This window comes from Pteropus alecto, unplaced genomic scaffold, assembly GCF_000325575.1.
Source record: "Pteropus alecto unplaced genomic scaffold, ASM32557v1 scaffold76, whole genome shotgun sequence".
Taxonomy (NCBI): domain Eukaryota; kingdom Metazoa; phylum Chordata; class Mammalia; order Chiroptera; family Pteropodidae; genus Pteropus; species Pteropus alecto.
Genome location: NW_006443138.1, coordinates 24,604,204 through 24,622,811, shown reverse-complemented (window position 1 = coordinate 24,622,811; position 18,608 = coordinate 24,604,204). Strand labels below are relative to the sequence as shown.

At 32.4% G+C, this 18,608-nt stretch overlaps 1 protein-coding gene across 3 annotated transcripts in view; it reads left to right on the top strand.

Moving 5' to 3' along the window:
• Nucleotides 1-18,608, top strand: part of EEA1 (early endosome antigen 1) — a 104,982-nt gene that overhangs the window by 59,957 nt on the left and 26,417 nt on the right. For all 3 annotated transcript variants that reach the window (XM_006923826.3, XM_025040949.1, XM_025040950.1), the window contains 5 exons: nt 5,805-6,008; nt 8,863-9,063; nt 10,009-10,122; nt 12,290-12,445; nt 14,257-14,396. In XM_006923826.3, the coding sequence (XP_006923888.1) occupies nt 5,805-6,008; nt 8,863-9,063; nt 10,009-10,122; nt 12,290-12,445; nt 14,257-14,396 (815 nt within the window). The remainder of the gene's footprint in view (nt 1-5,804; nt 6,009-8,862; nt 9,064-10,008; nt 10,123-12,289; nt 12,446-14,256; nt 14,397-18,608) is intronic.

Below are 18,608 nucleotides of genomic sequence, written 5' to 3'. Positions count from 1 at the left end.
TCATATGAAAATTGGAATTTTAGGTATAGAAAATATAAGTGATTGATTAAATTTATACGTATTCTATAGCATAGCTTAGAAGATTTAAAGAAGTTAAATTTTTTGTTTTGTTATGGTGAGGGGAAGAGGGTGCCCAAATATATGAAATGAATTCGACTTTGACATTCACTTATTCCTTCAATCTTTCATTAATTCACTAAATATTACTGAGCACTGTATGTCAGGCCCTGCGGTAAGCACTGAGAATAAAGAGATGAGTAAGACACAGTGCTGCCTTCTAGGAAATAGCAATCTAATGCTGTGCATACAGAAACAATGTTGGATTTAAAGGAAGCAGTCAATAACATGCCTCTTTTCCTTCTGAATTTGGAGAGTGGCATCGGAGTCACATGGACAGAGATCAAAACACTGTATTCATTTATTCTTTTATTCAATCAACCAACATGTATTAATGTCTGCTCTTAGCCATTTGTGGATATGGTAGTGAAGAAAACAGGTAAAAATATCTGATCTCATGGAGCTTAGTGAAGGACAAAACAATAGCCAAGGTAAAAAGGGAAAATATATTGTGTGTTAAATGGTGATAAGTGCTAGAGATAAAAAAAGAGACTGAGAGTAGGAAATATCTGAGGAGCTGGAGGTCAATGACTGCGCTGTTAGATAGCATTGCCAGGGAAGGCCTCTCTTAGAAGATGAAAGTCCTGAAGGAAAGGAGGGTGTGAGCCATGTGGATATCAGAGAGAAGAGCATCAGTACCCCAAAAGGTCATGAGGCAGGAGCACTTAAGAACATAAGGAAGCCAGTGCCTGGAGTGGTGTGAATGATAAGAAATATTAAAAGAGACACAGAAAGATCATAAAGGATCAGAACACATTGAGCCTTTTAGGTAATTTTAAAGATTTTACTCTGAGTGAGATGAGAAATCACTGGAGGGTTTTGAGCAAAGGAGTAACGTGACCCGAGTTAGAATTTCACAGGATTACTCTGGTTGCTGTACTGAGAGTAGACTGTGGGGGCACGTGAATAGAAGTAAAGAAATTAACTAAGAGATTACTACAATAGTCTAGACAAGAAATGATATAGGTTGGACCAGAGTGGAAAAAAAACAGGTAGTGAGAAATGGTCAGAACCTAGACATATTTTAAAGGTAAAGCTGACAGATTTACTGATAGATTGATGTGGGGCATTGAGAGAGAAGTCAAGGAAGATTTCAAGGATTTTGGCCCAGATGGTCAGAAGGGTGCAAGTCAGTCAGTCAAGATGAAGACTGAGAATCCTTTTGGATTCGGCAACATCGAGGTCCTCAATGACATTGATAAGAGCAATTTGGATAGAGAAGGGTACTGAAAGCCAGATGGAGAGAGTTCAAGAGAAAATGGGAAGAGAGAAGTTTGATCAAATAAATATGGATAACTCTAGGAGTTTTATTGTAATGAGTAGCAAAGAAATAGGATGGTAAAGCTGAGGTAGGGAATTTGGCATAGGTCTGCAGCCAAATGGACTTTCTTATACTGTGTACTCTGAATTGAATTCATTTAATCACTCAGAGACAAAGCTAGAAATGATAGTCTTTCACCTTTTTATAGACAATTGTCTCTTAGACTGAGGGGAGAGCAAGGCACTGAGTTATTAATCCAAACTTAGCTTTTAATACAAACTTCCCAATTAAATTCTCCTTCTCTGGAGAGGAATAACAAAAAGATGGTAAAGAGGCCCAGCAAAGTCTCTCATATGAAAACATGAAAAGTCCTAAAAACTAATTAAAGGGATGTAATGAGTATATACACACACCTAGAGGACAGTTATCTAACTCGGGTAGAGTCTGGAAAAAAAGTCATTAAAAACGTCTTAGAAGTGACAATCTGAGTTGCAAAGGTTGCATAGATGTTTCTGGGTTGCAAAGATGATGATAGGACTATACTCCAAGGAGAAGTTACAAGCACAAGGATACTGAAGCTGTGAACTAAACTGTTGGGTTTTGCTGGAGCTTTTACTATAATTAAGAGGTTAGAGAAGACTCCAGAGCATTAGACATGTGTAAGTTTGTGGAAGGCCTTGTGCGACATTTATTTTTGAAGATACAAAGATATAGAAGGTGTTAAGATAGAAGGGCCATAGCCAGATTTGGTTTTTAAATAGATAATTCTTGTGGTTGTGTGAAAGATGGATTTTGGAGGGAATTTTCTGAAACAGGAGATCAGTTTAAAGACTAATAAATACAGTATTTTAGATTAAAAGTAATAACGATCTTAGTTTAAGCAATTGTTAAAAAAAAGTCACAGGAACAAATATGAGTAATACTTGGGAAGTAAAATAAATAAAACTTTTTGACTTAATAGATGTAGAGAATGAGAGAGAAAGGAAATGACTTCCTGATTGATAACATTGAGTGCATAGTAAATGGAGGTGTCATCAGTATGTTTCTGAACGTGAGACAAATGGCTGTCACATTATATAGGGGAACATGATGAATGCAGTTTTGGAAATGTCTTGAGGCACCTATGGGACATACTAATTTAATACGTTGTATATTTAAATGTTATATATATTTATATATGTTATATATACTAGGTGTGAGAGCCATCAGTATATAGAGGATAAATTAGAATAGATGTGGTCAGCCACGGAAGATATATAGTGAGAGAAATAGATAACTAGTAACACAAGACTTCTGAGAAACACCAGCACCTAAGGTGATGGATGAGTAGAAGAAGAACAGCCCAGAGACAGAATGATCAGAGGAATTAAGGAGAACCTACAGAGTGGAAGCTAAAGGACTTCAAAGGTGGGTGTGTGGTGGGGATGCCTAGTATGATAAATGAAAGATGTCCATTAGATTAGGCAATTAAGAAATAAATTAATGACCTTGTCAAACATAATTTAAATAAGGTGATATAGATGAAAGTCTGATTTTTGATTGATGAGTAAATGAGAGATGAGGGAGTTAAAAATATGCAAAAGTAAATATATATTATTTTGAAATTTAAATGTTAGTTGTATAAAGAGTGGGCAGAAACTGTAGTGGGGCTTGGTTCAGGAAGTGTTTTTGAGAATGAGAGATACCTGAACATGTTTATAGTCTAGGACAAAAGGACTGGTAGAAAGGAGTGAATGAGGATGTTGGAGAAGGAGAGGTGACTGAAGGAATAAGATCCTGATAAGAAGCTATGATGTTACTCATGGGTGGTGATAAATTTGAATTTATCCTCTATTTTACCCTTTGAAGCTTGAGGAAAGGAGGCAAATTGGATATATATATATGTATATATATATAAAGGAGGCAAATTGGATATATATGTATATAATTATATAAATTATATAAATTGGATATATATAATTATATAAAATAAATATATATATAATTTTATGGACAAGGAAATGGAAAATCAAGGCAGATATTCCTGAAGGTCCCCCCCACCCCTTTTCTTCAATAAAGTTTGAGGTAATAGCCGAATGTAAGGCAGGCAGACACTGAGAATTTGAGAGAATGTTGTAGCCATTACCTAATTATTGAAGGGAGTGTTTGAGGGTGAGAACCTCATTAAGTGGAAGGATTGACAAGATGACTGAGTATATAATGGAAGTTGGGGGTCTAGAAATTTGTAGTGGCACCAATCTGTGGAATTGTGTGATTTTGCTCTAACAGTACTTAGAAATGTAGGAGTGGAGGAAGCAGATTGCAATATTTGCATAGGATTGGGCCTTTTTTTAGGTAGCTGTATCGAAAAGTTGGGGTAAAAGGAAATGGAGAGTGTAGTTGAAAGAATAGTTAAGGTTAGTGCATATCCACATGTGACGTTCAGGAAGAGAAACTAGGCTTATTCTAAATAAGCTAGAAGAAGATTGAGTAAACGTCTCTTTGACATCGAGGAGCAGAAATGAGGCTATGAAATTGGAATATGATCAAGAGTTGTCACAGAGTAGGATAGATGAAATTTTTTACTTGGAATAGTTTCAGGAAATTACAAGATTCTACATGTGAGTAGTAGAATAGAATGAGTAAAGGTCTAGGAATTAAGATGATTTGATTGTTGAGGCTTACTCTTAATTCTCTGTGTATTTTGTATTTCCCAGGAAATTGGCAGAAATTGGGATTGAGAGAAAGACTAAATCAGGTCTCAAGTCTTCAGTGAATGAGGTAGGGATTTATAGATGATAGCAACACAGAATAGAGGGTAGAATAAATGAATGACACACTCCCCAAAGCAGCGTGAAACTTACATAAGGGAGAGAGTATATGGTGGTGAAAAACCAGGACAGGGTCAAGTTCCCCTGCTTACCCAGAGGAATAGACTTTATATATCAGAGGGGATTGAGGGGGAATCAGTATCTGTAGAGGGAGAACCACATTTCAGTTATGTTTTGGAAATAGTGACTGTTCTAGAACAAAAAAGCTTAGGCCTGTGGGTCTAGACAGTGGTCCCAGCCTTTCTGGCACCAGGGACTGGTGCTCCTAGAGAATCTAATGCCTCATGATCTGAAGTAGAGCTGAGGTGGTGATGTTAATGCTGGGGAGCAGCTGCAAATACAAATGAAATGAAGCTTCACTTAGCTTGCCTGCTGCTCACCTCTTGCTGTGCAGCCTAGTTCCTAACAGTCCATGGACCGGTATCTGTCTGTAGATGGAGACCATTGTTCTAGAAGATTAGCGGAATGGAGGCAGAGGTCATTTGTAGAAGAGAGAAAATGAGAGCTGAGAGCTTAGGCTGCCTTTCATCATTTTGTAATTGAAACTTGGATAAGAAGTATATTTGAAAGTGACTGATCTTCAGTGTTTTCATACTGGTATAAATCATTGAGGAAACCAGGTGGTTGCTGGCTCTGTCTTATGAAATTTTGTGGGCTATGATAAGATTTGCAGAGGGGCTTTTGAGGGCCTTGTTTGGGTAAAGGCTCTTTGGCTTTTAAAACAATTGAGGCAGAGTCAAAGGCTGTGGGTCAGACAGCTTTAAAATGTTAATGGGCATTGTTCTGGATGTGGGCTATTGCGTTGTACTCTGTAACACTGCTTTGGTAAAGTAAGAGAAGAGGGCTTCCTTCATGTATCAATAGAAGAGTCTTTTTGTGATATTGAAGTAAGCCTTCGTAAGTATATGTGTTAGAATGCAGTTATTTATTTTTCTGCTGATTCAACAAATATCTCAGCATATATGTCTTAGATAATATTAATGAATAAGATAGACAAAAATCCTCACCTTCGTGGACCATATATTCTAGTGAGGGGGTGAAGGGAGGCCGATAAACATGAAAAATAAATAAATTATTTAGTGTCATTAGAAAATAAGCACTATGGAAGGAAAAAAAATATTCGAGAGAGGGAGTATTGGGAAAGGTTGCAATTTTAAATGGAATGGTCAGTGTAGGCCTGAAAGTGACATTTGAGCAAACATTTGAAGGAGAAGGAATGAGTCATGTGATTGTGCGGAGAACGTTCCAGGGAGAAGAAACAGTGCAAAGGCTCTGAGGTTGGAGTGTGCCTGGTATGATTAAGGAGTAATGAGGAATCCCATGTGTCTCAAATAGATTGAACAAGAAGAGCAGTAGGTGGTGAGGTCAGAGTGTGACAGTAAGAATGTGGTTATTTGAAGGATTTTTTGTTGTTGTTAAATTCCAGTTTATTATCAATAATTTATAGTAAATATAAAGTACTATTGAATGAAATTTGCCCTGTTAAAATGTATGATTAGTAAAAAAAATTAGTAAGACTATGAGTTGGAGTCATAAAATTCATTATCATTTTATGTTTGAAGAATAACTTTTTAAGTTTTCTATCTTTAAGGTTTGTAGTTTTTAATTCTTTACAGAATGATTTGGAACAAGTACTACGTCAAATTGGCGATAAGGACCAAAAGATTCAGAATCTTGAAGCCTTATTACAGAAGAGTAAAGAAAATATTTCCTTACTAGAAAAGGAAAGAGAAGATCTTTATGCAAAAATTCAGGCTGGTGAAGGGGAGACTGCTGTTCTTAACCAGTTACAAGAAAAAAACCATACATTACAGGAACAAGTAAGTTATTAGTCAAATCTAATCTATTTTTTAAAATTTTCTTTTATCTCTTTAAATCTTACGAAGTTCTTTATTTAAATGATTCTTTATTCTGGTTGTTTTTAGTACTTTTTATATTATATATTTTCTACAGATACCATCTCATTTATCTTATAGGTTGCTTGCTATTGCAGTGAAATTAAGTTAACATAATTTGAGAAAGGAAACCTCAATTTATGTCCTAGGATATAACTTATTACCTGTGTGACCATGAGCAAATCATTTCACCTTATTAGTTCGTTTGAAAAGTAGAGATGTTATTAATAATCATACTTACCTCATGGCATTTTCTTTTATTTTGAAAAAAGAATAACTAAATACATTTATAAAGTAAAGGTACTAGATAAGCGTTAGTTGTTACTGTGTATTGGTTAACATATAGACTTATTGGTTATTTATATTTTGATAATACATACACCTTTGGAATATGTAGCTAATGATAATTTTGATGTTACTGTATTCTAAAATTTGTGTATAGTTTAAGAGACACTTATATTTTCAAATTTTCTTTCAGTCTCTTTCATATTGAGAGAGACCTTGAAAAGAATTTATAGTTGTTTTGTGGGGAAGAATTTGTTTATTGAGGGAATTTTAATTATCTAAATGAGGAAGTATTAAAGTATCAGAAGTTCAGAGCACTTTTCTAATTTGGGTATTAGAATATAACACAAAATTTCCCCCCAATTTCAAAATTAGCCTTGGTTACCCAGTTTTTATGAAGAATTCTTTGAATCAGTTTTAGCTGTAACTAACATACAACTTATCATACAAATGTGACCAGAAAAGCCTATGCATTTTTTAGAAAAGAATAAGTAAAAATGCTCTTAGTCTTCCCACCATAAACAACTAGAAAATTGGAAAACAGTGTACAAAACCGCTGTTTTTAGACATTGTAAAATGAACAGTACAGGGCTTTAATCCTTGAGAGAAGAGAGACAAATGAAGTCAATCTTTTGGTCACTTCAGCTTTGGACCTGGAGACATTTTCCAGACTGTGGTGCAGATTGGAGATATCTAAGGAAAGCACAGTGGTCTCACTGAATTGAAGGGAGATTGAAGTTCAGGGAGGTCGAGGCAGCTCAAATTTGTAGGGCAGAACATCAGAGAAGAGGGAACACGGGAAGAAATCTGCACAGGGATCCCCTTGGCTGAATGTTAAGCTTTGTCTCATAAGGTGGGATTTCATGAAGCCAGCCAACAAATAATTGTTAGGATGTGCAGGCTGAAAAATTATGAGAACTCACAGAGCTGGGAGATGTTCAATGTCTAGCCTATCAGCGGAGAATGATGTGGTTGAATCCTTGGGTGGGAGGGCATTCAGTAGAAACTCCAGAGATGTCACATCTTAGAAGTAAAACTAAACTATCCCTAGAGTAAAAGCTAGTGCACACACAGCCTAACAGAGCATAAAAACAAGCCTCAAAAGGATCCATTTGAACCACAATATATTAACTGCCTGCTAGAATAAGATTCCACATTTTTTGAAAGAAGACAACAAAATTATGAGCTGTCATATTAAATATTAAAAAACTACTAGACATAAATAGAAAACATGAGAGCTATAAGCAGGAGAAAAATCGTTTAGTGGAAAGAGACCCTGAAATGAGAGATAGCGGAGTCATTAGACTTCAAAACAATTCTTAAAATATGCTTATGTATATAGAAGAAAAACGATAATAATGGAAGTAAAAGTGAAAACGATAAAAAAGAACCAAATAGAATTCCTAGAGATAAAAGAAGATCTGAAATAAAAATTGCATTGGATGGGCTTAATAGATTAAACAAGTAGAAAACAATATCAGTAAACATTAAGACAGTTAATCGAAACTGTAAAATGAAGCACACAGAGAAAAAAGGGTAGAAAAAAATGAATAGTGCCTTAGTGACCTGTGGGACAGTATCATGCAATTTAGCATACATAAAATTAGTATCATAGAAGGGTGGGGAGAAGGAAAATATTTATAGAAATAACGACTGAAAAATATTTAAATTTTGTTAAAAGTAAACATTAAGACAGTTAATCGAAACTGTAAAATGAAGCACACAGAGAAAAAAGGGTAGAAAAAAATGAATAGTGCCTTAGTGACCTGTGGGACAGTATCATGTAATTTAGCATACATAAAATTAGTATCATAGAAGGGTGGGGAGAAGGAAAATATTTATAGAAATAACGACTGAAAAATATTTAAATTTTGTTAAAAATATGAACACATATTCAAGAAACTCAGTGAAATTCATGGTATACCAAAAAAAAAAAAAAATCAGATGATTTGGATTTTATCTATATTAAAAATGTGAACTCTTCATTATGAAAATAAAAGCCAAGACACAGATTAGGAGAAAATATTTACTATATATATATATAACAATTCAGAAATATCCAGACTGTATAAGGAAATCTTATTAGATCAGTAATTGGGGCTAGAGATGAGTGGAGGGCACTGAATGCAAAGAGGCATGAAGAAACATTTTGGGGAAGTCAAAATGTTCTCTATCTTGATTGTGGTGATGGTTAAATGAACATATATCTTTATCAAATTTTCTCAAACAATAAAATTAAATTGGGTGAGTATGTAAACTACAGCTCAACAGAGATAGATTTAAAAATAGTAGGAATCTCTGAATTTAATGTCATTTCTTATGATTTTGAGATATTTACTTGTGTTTTGAAAGATGTAAACAATTCTTTTTGAAAAAAATTTGAGATAACCGATCATAGAGCACTTTAATATTCTCATGGTACTTAAATTTGGGTTTCTTAGTTCTTGTTATATCATTTGGGACCTTCATAATTAGAGTTTTGCTTGTGTGATAGGTAACTCAATTGACAGAGAAGCTAAAGAATCAGTCAGAAAGCCATAAACAAGCTCAGGAGAATTTGCATGACCAGGTGCAAGAGCAGAAGGCACATCTTAGAGCTGCACAAGATCGTGTCCTTTCTCTAGAAACCAGTGTCAATGAATTAAATAGTCAATTAAATGAAAGCAAGGAGAAGGTCTCTCAGCTTGACATACAGGTAATATTAAATTCTGCAATTTAATATAGGTTTGTATAAATAAAGCACTAATTTTAGATCATCAAAGTTTTAAAATTCTGTTGCTCTCTGTCTCTCCCTTTCACACTCTCTTTTTCTCTTACTTATTAATAGAAAAAAAATTGGAAATAGTAATTAAATGTTGTATTTAGACAATTTGTTGAGCTTTTCTGTTTGTCTTTTTTTCTCTCTCTTCTGGAAAACTGTACCTCCTGAAATCACTAGATGTTTTCTTTGTTTTCATGAAGTCCTTATTATTGTTTTTGTAGTTCAAAGCAGTTTAATATTATACCATTAGCTTTCTAGGTTAAATATTTTTTATTTTGATTTTTAATTTTACTTTGAAGGTATGATTAAAAAAACTTTATATGGTACAATTATGTATTTTAACATACATTCTTTCAGATGCCAGTATAGAAATTTTGTTTAATAAGTCAGTTATGAGGCGGGAATTAAGACATTTCTTCATTCTTATCATTGGTTTCTTATTCTATACTATAGTAGAGAAAGTTATAGAAACATTTCTAAGCCTTGATTTTCTTGATATTATTCCTAATTCCACTGACAATACAAAATAATAAAACAAAACCTGGAAAATGATACACATTTATTTTTCTAAAATATAATTATTTGTTAGATGAGTTATATGATAATCCAGTATGTGGATGTCCAATTTAAGAGAAAGAGAAGTGTTTTGGTGGCATATAGAGACACCTTTTCATCATTTATCCAAATATTATTAGAAGTCTTCTCCCCTACTCAAACTGGGGGATTATCACATACTTATTTTTTAGTGTTTAAATTCTTATGTTTTTTTGCCAAAGGACTTAACTTTTAAAATTATTTAGTGACAAAAGCAATGTATGTTCAGTCAAGGGGAAATTGAGAACTAAGTATTGATTAAATGACTTATAAATTTTGTTACAGATTAAAGCCAAAACTGAATTGTTGCTATCAGCAGAAGCAGCAAAAACAGCTCAAAGAGCAGATCTTCAAAATCATTTGGACACAGCCCAGAATGCATTACAAGATAAACAGCAGGTAGAGGGGACCTGATGCAGTTCATACCATAACCTCATGTTCTGGTAGATAAATTAATTTCAAACATGTATAAGGATGATACTTAGTTTTATATAACATTATGCTTGACTTGCTTATTCCCTTTAATTTCTTCCTGAGAACCAGTTGAATGGTAGGTGCAGAAGTCAGACAAATGAAGATAAAAATATCATTTTTGTTTTTGATAAGCTCAACTGTAGCGCAGCCATGGCTGGGCTTTTTAATATTTCCCCCTGCATCTAAAATTCATTGTGGAGCTGAGATATTCATTCTTAATTGTTGAAATCTGGCTTCATCCCATCAAGTGCCGTGACTGGGAAAGAGAGACAAACTTCTACACCTGATTTTAGTAAACAATCTGGGCCGTGACCCAGGTAGACTTACTACTTGGAAGCAGAAAAGAGCAACATGTATTCCATCTTAATAATAAGAATTACTCTCTTTTCTTGGGAGTAGGAGTAAGTGGGGCTGGAGGGAATATAGAAGTTACCTTTCTCCAAACCTTGATAAAGCAAAAGTAACCTACTTAGGGCCAAGGTCAAAATACTGGTAGATTATTCTTACAAGGTAGGAACTTTTAAAATTTATTTTTTATCTGAGAAGTAATACCAGTTGTTAGTACAATTTTTTTAAAACAATGTAGTAGTATATCAGGTTAACAAAACAAAACTATTTTCTATATTTACCCTAAACCCCAATCCTGTTTTCTTCTTTAGATGGAATGATTGCTATTAAATTTGGTATGTATCCTTCCAGATTTCTATAAGCATTGAACAAATGTGTGTATGCATATACACACACATACACACTCAGATGTTTTTCATTTAAGCACAAAAATGACTATGTATGTTGTACTGCAGCTTGCTTTTTACTTACATTATTGCTAAACACATCTGGAATGTGTTTTCTAAGCATAAGATCAAGTGCCAGAAACTATAATGGAAAAATTATAAGAATAACTACATAAAAGTTTAAAATTTATCTGCCAAAAATATTACTAACAAAATTCTGAAGCAAAGAGCAAAAGAATAAAACATTTTCCAAAGTATGTCTGATGAAGGGTTAATATCCTTGATATTTAAAATACTTTTACATAAGAAATAAGTGAACCTATGAAAAAGTAAATGATCAAAATACATATTAGTAAATGTTCAGGTTCATTAAGAATCAGTCACAAATTAAGACAATAGTAGAATATACCCTAATTGAGAAAATGTGTAGGTACGTAACACTGGAAGGATTGGATTGGAGAGGGTGTAGAACGAGCCACTTTTATACAATGCTAGTGAGTAGTATTCATTAGTTCAACTTTTTGATGGTGGTAGGGGTAGCTGTTTGGCGATCTATTTCAAGAACTTTAGGATTTTTCATATTTTTTAAACTCACTTTTAGTTCTTTATTTTAAGGGAATAATCACAGCTTTAAGGATGCTGTTTGCATTTCTGTTAATAAATACGTAAAGTTTAGTAGTAATTTAAGAATTTAAAATAGGATATTTGGATAAAAATGGTCTGTGTCAATAGAATGGAAATTTATGCAGTCAAGTATAATGCTATTTTAGAAAATTACAGTTTCATGATATATTGTTATGTAACAACAAAGGTGTTTACAGTAAAACAGTATGTAAAGTGAGATTCTGTTTTTATTTTAAAAGTAGTACAAATTGAAAAATAGAAACTAACATACAGAGAAGACTGGAAGGAAAGTTATGAAAACAAGTAGTGGTTATCTGTGTTACTAGATATTCCAAATGAATTCAACAAGTATCATACTTGTATCATAATTATTTATATACATATATATTAAAAAATGTTATTTTAACAAATGGTGACTTAAACATTTAAAACATTTAATTATAAAACTCTTATTTTACTATTAGCTTATTATTCTGTTGTCTCTTTTGGCTTCCTAGAAAAAGTTATTGCACTGTTAGGCATATAAACTTAGTATCTCAGACTATGTACAACCTCAGTTTAGGTGCTTTATATTGGTGGATAAATGTAACCACTGAATTACCATTAGCTTTTGTGATTTTACTCCGAATAGTTTCTTAAATAAAATTAGAGTTTTCAATTTTACTATGACCAAACATTGGCACTACAATAAAGTAAACCTTATCTAAGTTTTCTTCAATTTTACTTCTCTATAGGAGTTAAATAAGATCACTACTCAGTTGGATCAGGTTACTACAAAGTTGCAGGAAAAGCAAGAACATTGCAGTCAGCTGGAAAGTCATCTTAAAGAATATAAAGAGAAACATCTCTCTTTAGAACAGAAAACTGAAGAATTAGAAGGTCAAATTAAGGTTTGTATAAAAGAAATTGAATTTAGCCATATTTTCTATGGCTTTAGCAATGAAATTGATGACCTAATGGAATCAAAGATTTTAAATTTACAAACAAAGGTGAAGTTGTGATGTAAAATTTTAAAATATTGCTTGTAATTTTAATGTTTTAATTTTAATTTCACCTGACTTTTAATTTCTTCATTAATGAGTAGCTTTTATAAATGACAGCTAACATATATACTGGTTCCATTGTAATGTGTATTACAGAGACGATCAACCAGGGATTACTCTGTAATTATCGGGAATTTATTTTTTTGTTATTGTGAAGTCTCTTTTGTTCTATCATTCCCATCTCCTTACCTCCTTATTCCAATATAATATTGAAGATATGGCAGACTTCTTCCTTTTTTTAACTGTACATTTATATCCTTTGGATTTTGTTTCTAATTTCATAATAAATTTACTCTATGGTAGACTGCTTCTTACTTTAACACAACTCCAAGTGAATGTGTTGATTTACTAAAGAGATTGAATGACCATACATATCAGAGAAGGATTTTACCTGAGTCCTTTGTCCTTTGCATTGGAATTACTATCAGTTAAACAAAAATTTCTCAAGTTAATATATATAAGTACACACACATATATAAACTATATATATAGGCTTATTAATTGTTATATGTTATACCTTCGCAATCAGATGAAGCACTTCTGTATGATTATACAATCATGGGATATGTATATGTGCGTGTTTGTGTATAGATATATAGATGTATCGCTATATAGATATATGTGTATTCACACCAGTATAATATGGAAGGAAAATTACATTTACAATTCTGTTTATGGTTTCCTTTTTCCTTTCTTTATGGTAATAGTAATGGCAACTTTATATAATGGTTGAAAGAATAGAAAAACTATTTTACTGAAAAGTATATAATGAGAATTCTATTTGGATCTCTTTTAAAAATATTTCTTTAGAACCAATAATGTCTGTTGTGATGATCAGATCTTTAACATTTTATAATGATTATTTAGGAAGTATTCCATATGTCTAATATCAATATATCTTATAGAATTAATATTAGTTACATCAACTATCCAATGTAAGTGTTGAGTAAGAGGCACAGGTACCTAGATTAGTTTATAAAATATTTAGGGTGCAAAATTGTTACAGCTATACAGGAATATGCATTGCTTATAGATATGCAGCCTATATTTAACAGTTTGTTTTATAAATTTGTAAAAATACATACAGTTATATGTAATGTAAGAGACATAAACTACACTATGAAGAACAATCTCTAGATCAAGAGATTAAAGAAGCAAAATCACGAATTTAGTTGGCTTTATATTTAGAGTCAATAGGTATAAATGTGAAGGATGACATGACAGCTTTATTTTAGTTTTGAGTATCTACAATTACATCAGTGTTGTTAACTGTGGGTAAAAAAGAATATATTTTAAGTGGGCCCATATATGAACTATTTACTTAGTTTTTTCATACTTGAGTCAGAGATTTTCTCCACTTTATAAATATAATTATTTCAAGTCTGTTTTTATATTCAGAGATAATTTTAAAAAGTAAAAACTTGGTGACTGTCTGTCATGTGTAAAGCCTGCTCCTTGCTCCTCTGAAAGATTCTAAGATAAATAGCTGCTTTACTCAGTGATGGCTTCAGCATGTACTTTTTATTGTAACAAATATTTTATGTTTTTTTTTTTGTTGTTGTGTCAATACCAATTGGGTATAAAACAAAAGCATTATAATATTTAATAATAATATTTATTGATATTAAAATGGTTACTATGTTATATTTCTTCCATAGAAACTAGAAGCTGATACTCTTGACATTAAAGCAAGCAAGGAGCAAGCCTTGCAAGATCTACAACAGCAAAGACAGCTAAACACGGATTTAGAGCTTAGAGCCACAGAGCTGAGTAAACAACTTGAAATGGAGAAAGAAATGTAAGCTAAACAACTTAAGGGAGAAGATTATAACCTAAGTATTAAAATTTCTTTTAGATTTTGATTTTGCTATCACAGCGCTTAAAGATTTATTAAATGTTTCTTTGTCTTGATTTTATAAACTGCTGATGTTAATGTGGATGAAAAATAAAGCCATCATAATATTGTTAAATTTACTTTCACTAGAAAGGACTGAAAATTTGAGGCATTTAATTTCAACAGTAATATGGTACACACTTCTCTGGGTTGAACCAGTTGTTTCGAGTTATTCACCAATTTGAAAAAATTAATGTAAATTAACCAATAGAGGGGTGTTTATATATATTGCCCAGAACAGTCAAGCTTCTGCTTTGAGGCACTGTACCAAGTAGGGAATGGATACTTTCTTATAACAAATGATCTGTTTTAGCTTTGTGATACATTTTGGTAGATTGTCTATATATATGACACATTTTCAAGCCTTTTTTTCCCTAACAGTTTTGCTTTACATTTTTTGGTGGTATCTTTCAATAAATACAAGTCTTAAATTTGGTTAAATTCAATTTTTCTTTTATGTTTAGTGTTTTGTGTTCTTGCTAAGAAATATTTGCCTATTCTCAGGCTTTATGAAGAATTCTATTACATTTTTTTTTTTCTAGAAGTTTTATAGTTTTAATTTTTACATTTAGATCTAGTATTCACCTTGAACTTAGTTTTGTGTGAGGTGCGAGGTAGGAGTCCAGTGTCACCTTTTTGCCCATACATCATTAAGTTGTTTTAGTATCCTTTGTTGATAAAACATTTTTTTCTCTCATTGAATTGCCTTGGTAACTTTGTCAAAAGCAATTTACCTAATATATGTAGGTCTATCTGTGGACTCTCTTCTGTCCATTAGTCTGTGTGTCTCATGGTATCTTGACACCAGTAACCATCCTGTATTGATTTTTGTACTTTTGTAGTAGGTCTTGATATCAAGTTGTATCACTTTTCTAACTTAACATTTTTTAAAAATTGTTTTGACTCTTTTAAATTCATTGCTTTTCCATATAAATTTTAGTATTAACTTGCCCATTTCTACAAATAAAATGATTGGGTTTTGATTGGAATTGCAGTGAATCTGTATATGAGTCTGGGAAGAATTAACATTTTAACTATATTTAGTCTTTTAATCCATGAATATGGTATATTTCTTCATCTATTTAGGTCTTTAATTTTTCTCAGCAACATTTTGTTGTTTTTAAAATAGGGATCTTGCACATTTTTTGTTAAATTATTTCTATTTTATGTTTTTCAATGCTATTATAAATGGGAGTATTTTTTACATTTAATTTCCTGATTTCTTATGGCTAGTATAAATATACAGTTGAGTTTTACATATTGACTTTCTACGCTTTAACATTGTTAAATTTACTTTTTTTAATAGTTATTTTGTAGAGTCCTTAGAATTTTATGTGTAGACAGTCGTGTTTTCTATGAATAGCAACAGCTTTACTTCCTTTTTTATTCATTCCGTAGGCCTTTAGGTCTTTTTCTTGATTTATTGCTGGCTGACACCTCCGGTAAAATTTTTAATGTAAATAGTAATAGTGGACATCCTTGCTTTGTTCCCAGTCAGACAGGAAACATTAAATATTTCACCATTAACTTAGAGGTTAGCTGTTGGTTTTTCCTGAATTCTTTATCAGATTGAGGACCATTCCCTTCTATAGTAGTTTTCATTAAAAACATTTTTATCAATCAACTTCTTTTTCTGCATTTTTGATATGATTATACAGTTTTTCTTCTTTATTCTGTTAATATGGTGAGTTACATTGATTGATTATTAAATATTAAACCAATCTTACTTACCTGGGGTAAATCCCATTTAATTATCCTGACATTCTTTTTTATATATTGCTATATTTAATTTAATAATACCTTATTTAGAATTTTCTGTACATTCATGATGATCATTTAAATGGAGAAAGAAATGTAAGCTAAACTACTTAAGGAGGAGGTTTATAATGTTCTTACTTATTTATTGGTTTATTATTAAATTTATTTAGATGACATTGGTAAATAAGATAATATAGGTTTCAAGTATACAGTTCTATAATACATCATCTGTATATTGCATTGTGTGCTCATCACCCAAAGTTTAGTCTCTTTCTGTCACCATATATTTGACCCCCTTTACACTCTTCAATCTTCTCTTGTCCCCTTCCCCTCTGGTACTGTTGTCTATGTCCGTGAGTTTTGTTTATTTGTTGTTTTCTGTTTTATAGTCCACATATGACTGAAATAATATCATTCTTGCTCTTTTCCACCTGACTTGTTTCACCTAGCATAATACTCTCAAGATCCTTTTAATATCATCGTCAGGGTTTTAGATTCATGGTTATGTTGGTCTTAAAAAGGAATTGACAATATTTCTTTCTCTTTCTGAAAGAGTTTGTATAAGATAGATATTATTTATTTCTTAAATATTTGATTGAATTTACCAATGAATTCACCAGTGAACCCACTGGCCTAAAGTTCTGTCTCTGGGTTGCTTCTTAATTTGGGGTTCAATTTATTTATTAGTTGCAGGGATATTTTTATTTTCTAATGTTTTTTTCTTGAGTCAGTTTTGGTAACGTGTCTTTCAAGGAATTTTTAAATTTCATCTAAACTTCAAATTTATTGATATATTGCTATTCATAATATTATTATACTTTTAAGGTCTTGTAGGATTTGTAGTGATGTCTCATTATCATTCTTAGTAGCGGTAATGTGTTCTCTCTTTTTTCGATCAATTAATTAATTAAATTTTATTTAAAAAAGTTTTTATTTAATTTTCTTTGTCAATTTTCTATTTCATTTATTTCTCCCCTTATTTTTAGTATTTTCTTCCTTAGGCTTTGGGTTTAGTTTGCTCTTCTTTTTATAGCTTCTTAATGTGAAAGCTTCCCTCTGACTGTCCACTTTTTATAGTCTTTTTCTCAGTTTCTCACCCCCTTTGCATTTTGTCGTATAATAGATGTCAGATTTCTGTAGATGGTAGTTATGTGTCTTTATTCTAATAAAATCAGTATAATTTGAGTTTTTCAACAGATGGAATAAATTATCTTGATGAAGATTACCCTTTTTCTCATTTACACTAAGTGTTCAATGGGCTCATGACAGCCCTTAATATAAGGATAAATTAGTTTAGAAGATATTAAGACTCTAAAAGATTCATTGGTAAATGAAATATCAAATGTCTTTGAGTCAGAGAGGGTATGTGCCTCTGGATGCATGCCATATAGCCACAAAAGTGCTGAATTGGGGACATCTTTCCTTCAGTCTTAAGGTAGAATTAATTTCTTGCCTAGCTTGTTTTTGATGTTAATTGTTGGATTAGTTTTTCCTATGAGATTTTTAGTGGACACCTAACTCACCAGAATTTTGACGAATAAAATCAGTTCCATCCCATTTATTTGGGTGTCTTCATAGGAGGTCTATGACCAGTCACATTTCAGTACACTTTGTCTCTAAATGCTGAAGAGGCCACTCAGATAGAGTTGACATACTTCATCTGTGTCAAGGGAGATTGGGGTCCTTGACTCTCACTAGTAATAAAACCACAGAGTTAATGATAAATAAGTTTTTTACATCTTCATGGTTTCATCTTTGTTTTAGGAATGATAATGAAAAATGTCTTGTTTTCACATGTAGTAAATTAGGTCCTGATACTTTGAATTTGAGGATATTGAGGTACATTTTGAACCTCAAATGACATTTTTTCTGTTAACATCATAGTTTCCAGTGCCTATGTATTTGGGGAGCACATCTGATCTTTTATTTCACCCACCGAATGGTTTGTTACCTTTGAAACCTAGTCATTGGTCCATGAAGATCACATCTGTGTTGGTGCTTGTTTTCTTTCTCAAGGCTCCTATAGGCCCAATGGTTCTTTCCATTTGTAATGGGCTTAATGGAAGTGGACCTATTTTCATTCTGTGTTCTTAATCTCATGGTTCAGAACTCACTCAGAGGTCTCCATATCATATTGGGGTAGAAAAACCTTTTATTACTAAGATCTTTTTTTGCCTATGTACTTTATGCAAACATTTCTTTTGTGGGATCTTGCATTTCTAGAGTATTACGTATGAAAGGAATGCTGAGTAAACATATCTGGGATTTGACTATATCCACCCCTGATCCCAGGACTCAGCCCAAATAACAGGGTACAGGGCTCTTCTTTTTCAAGGCTCATGGGCATCTGCATCCAAC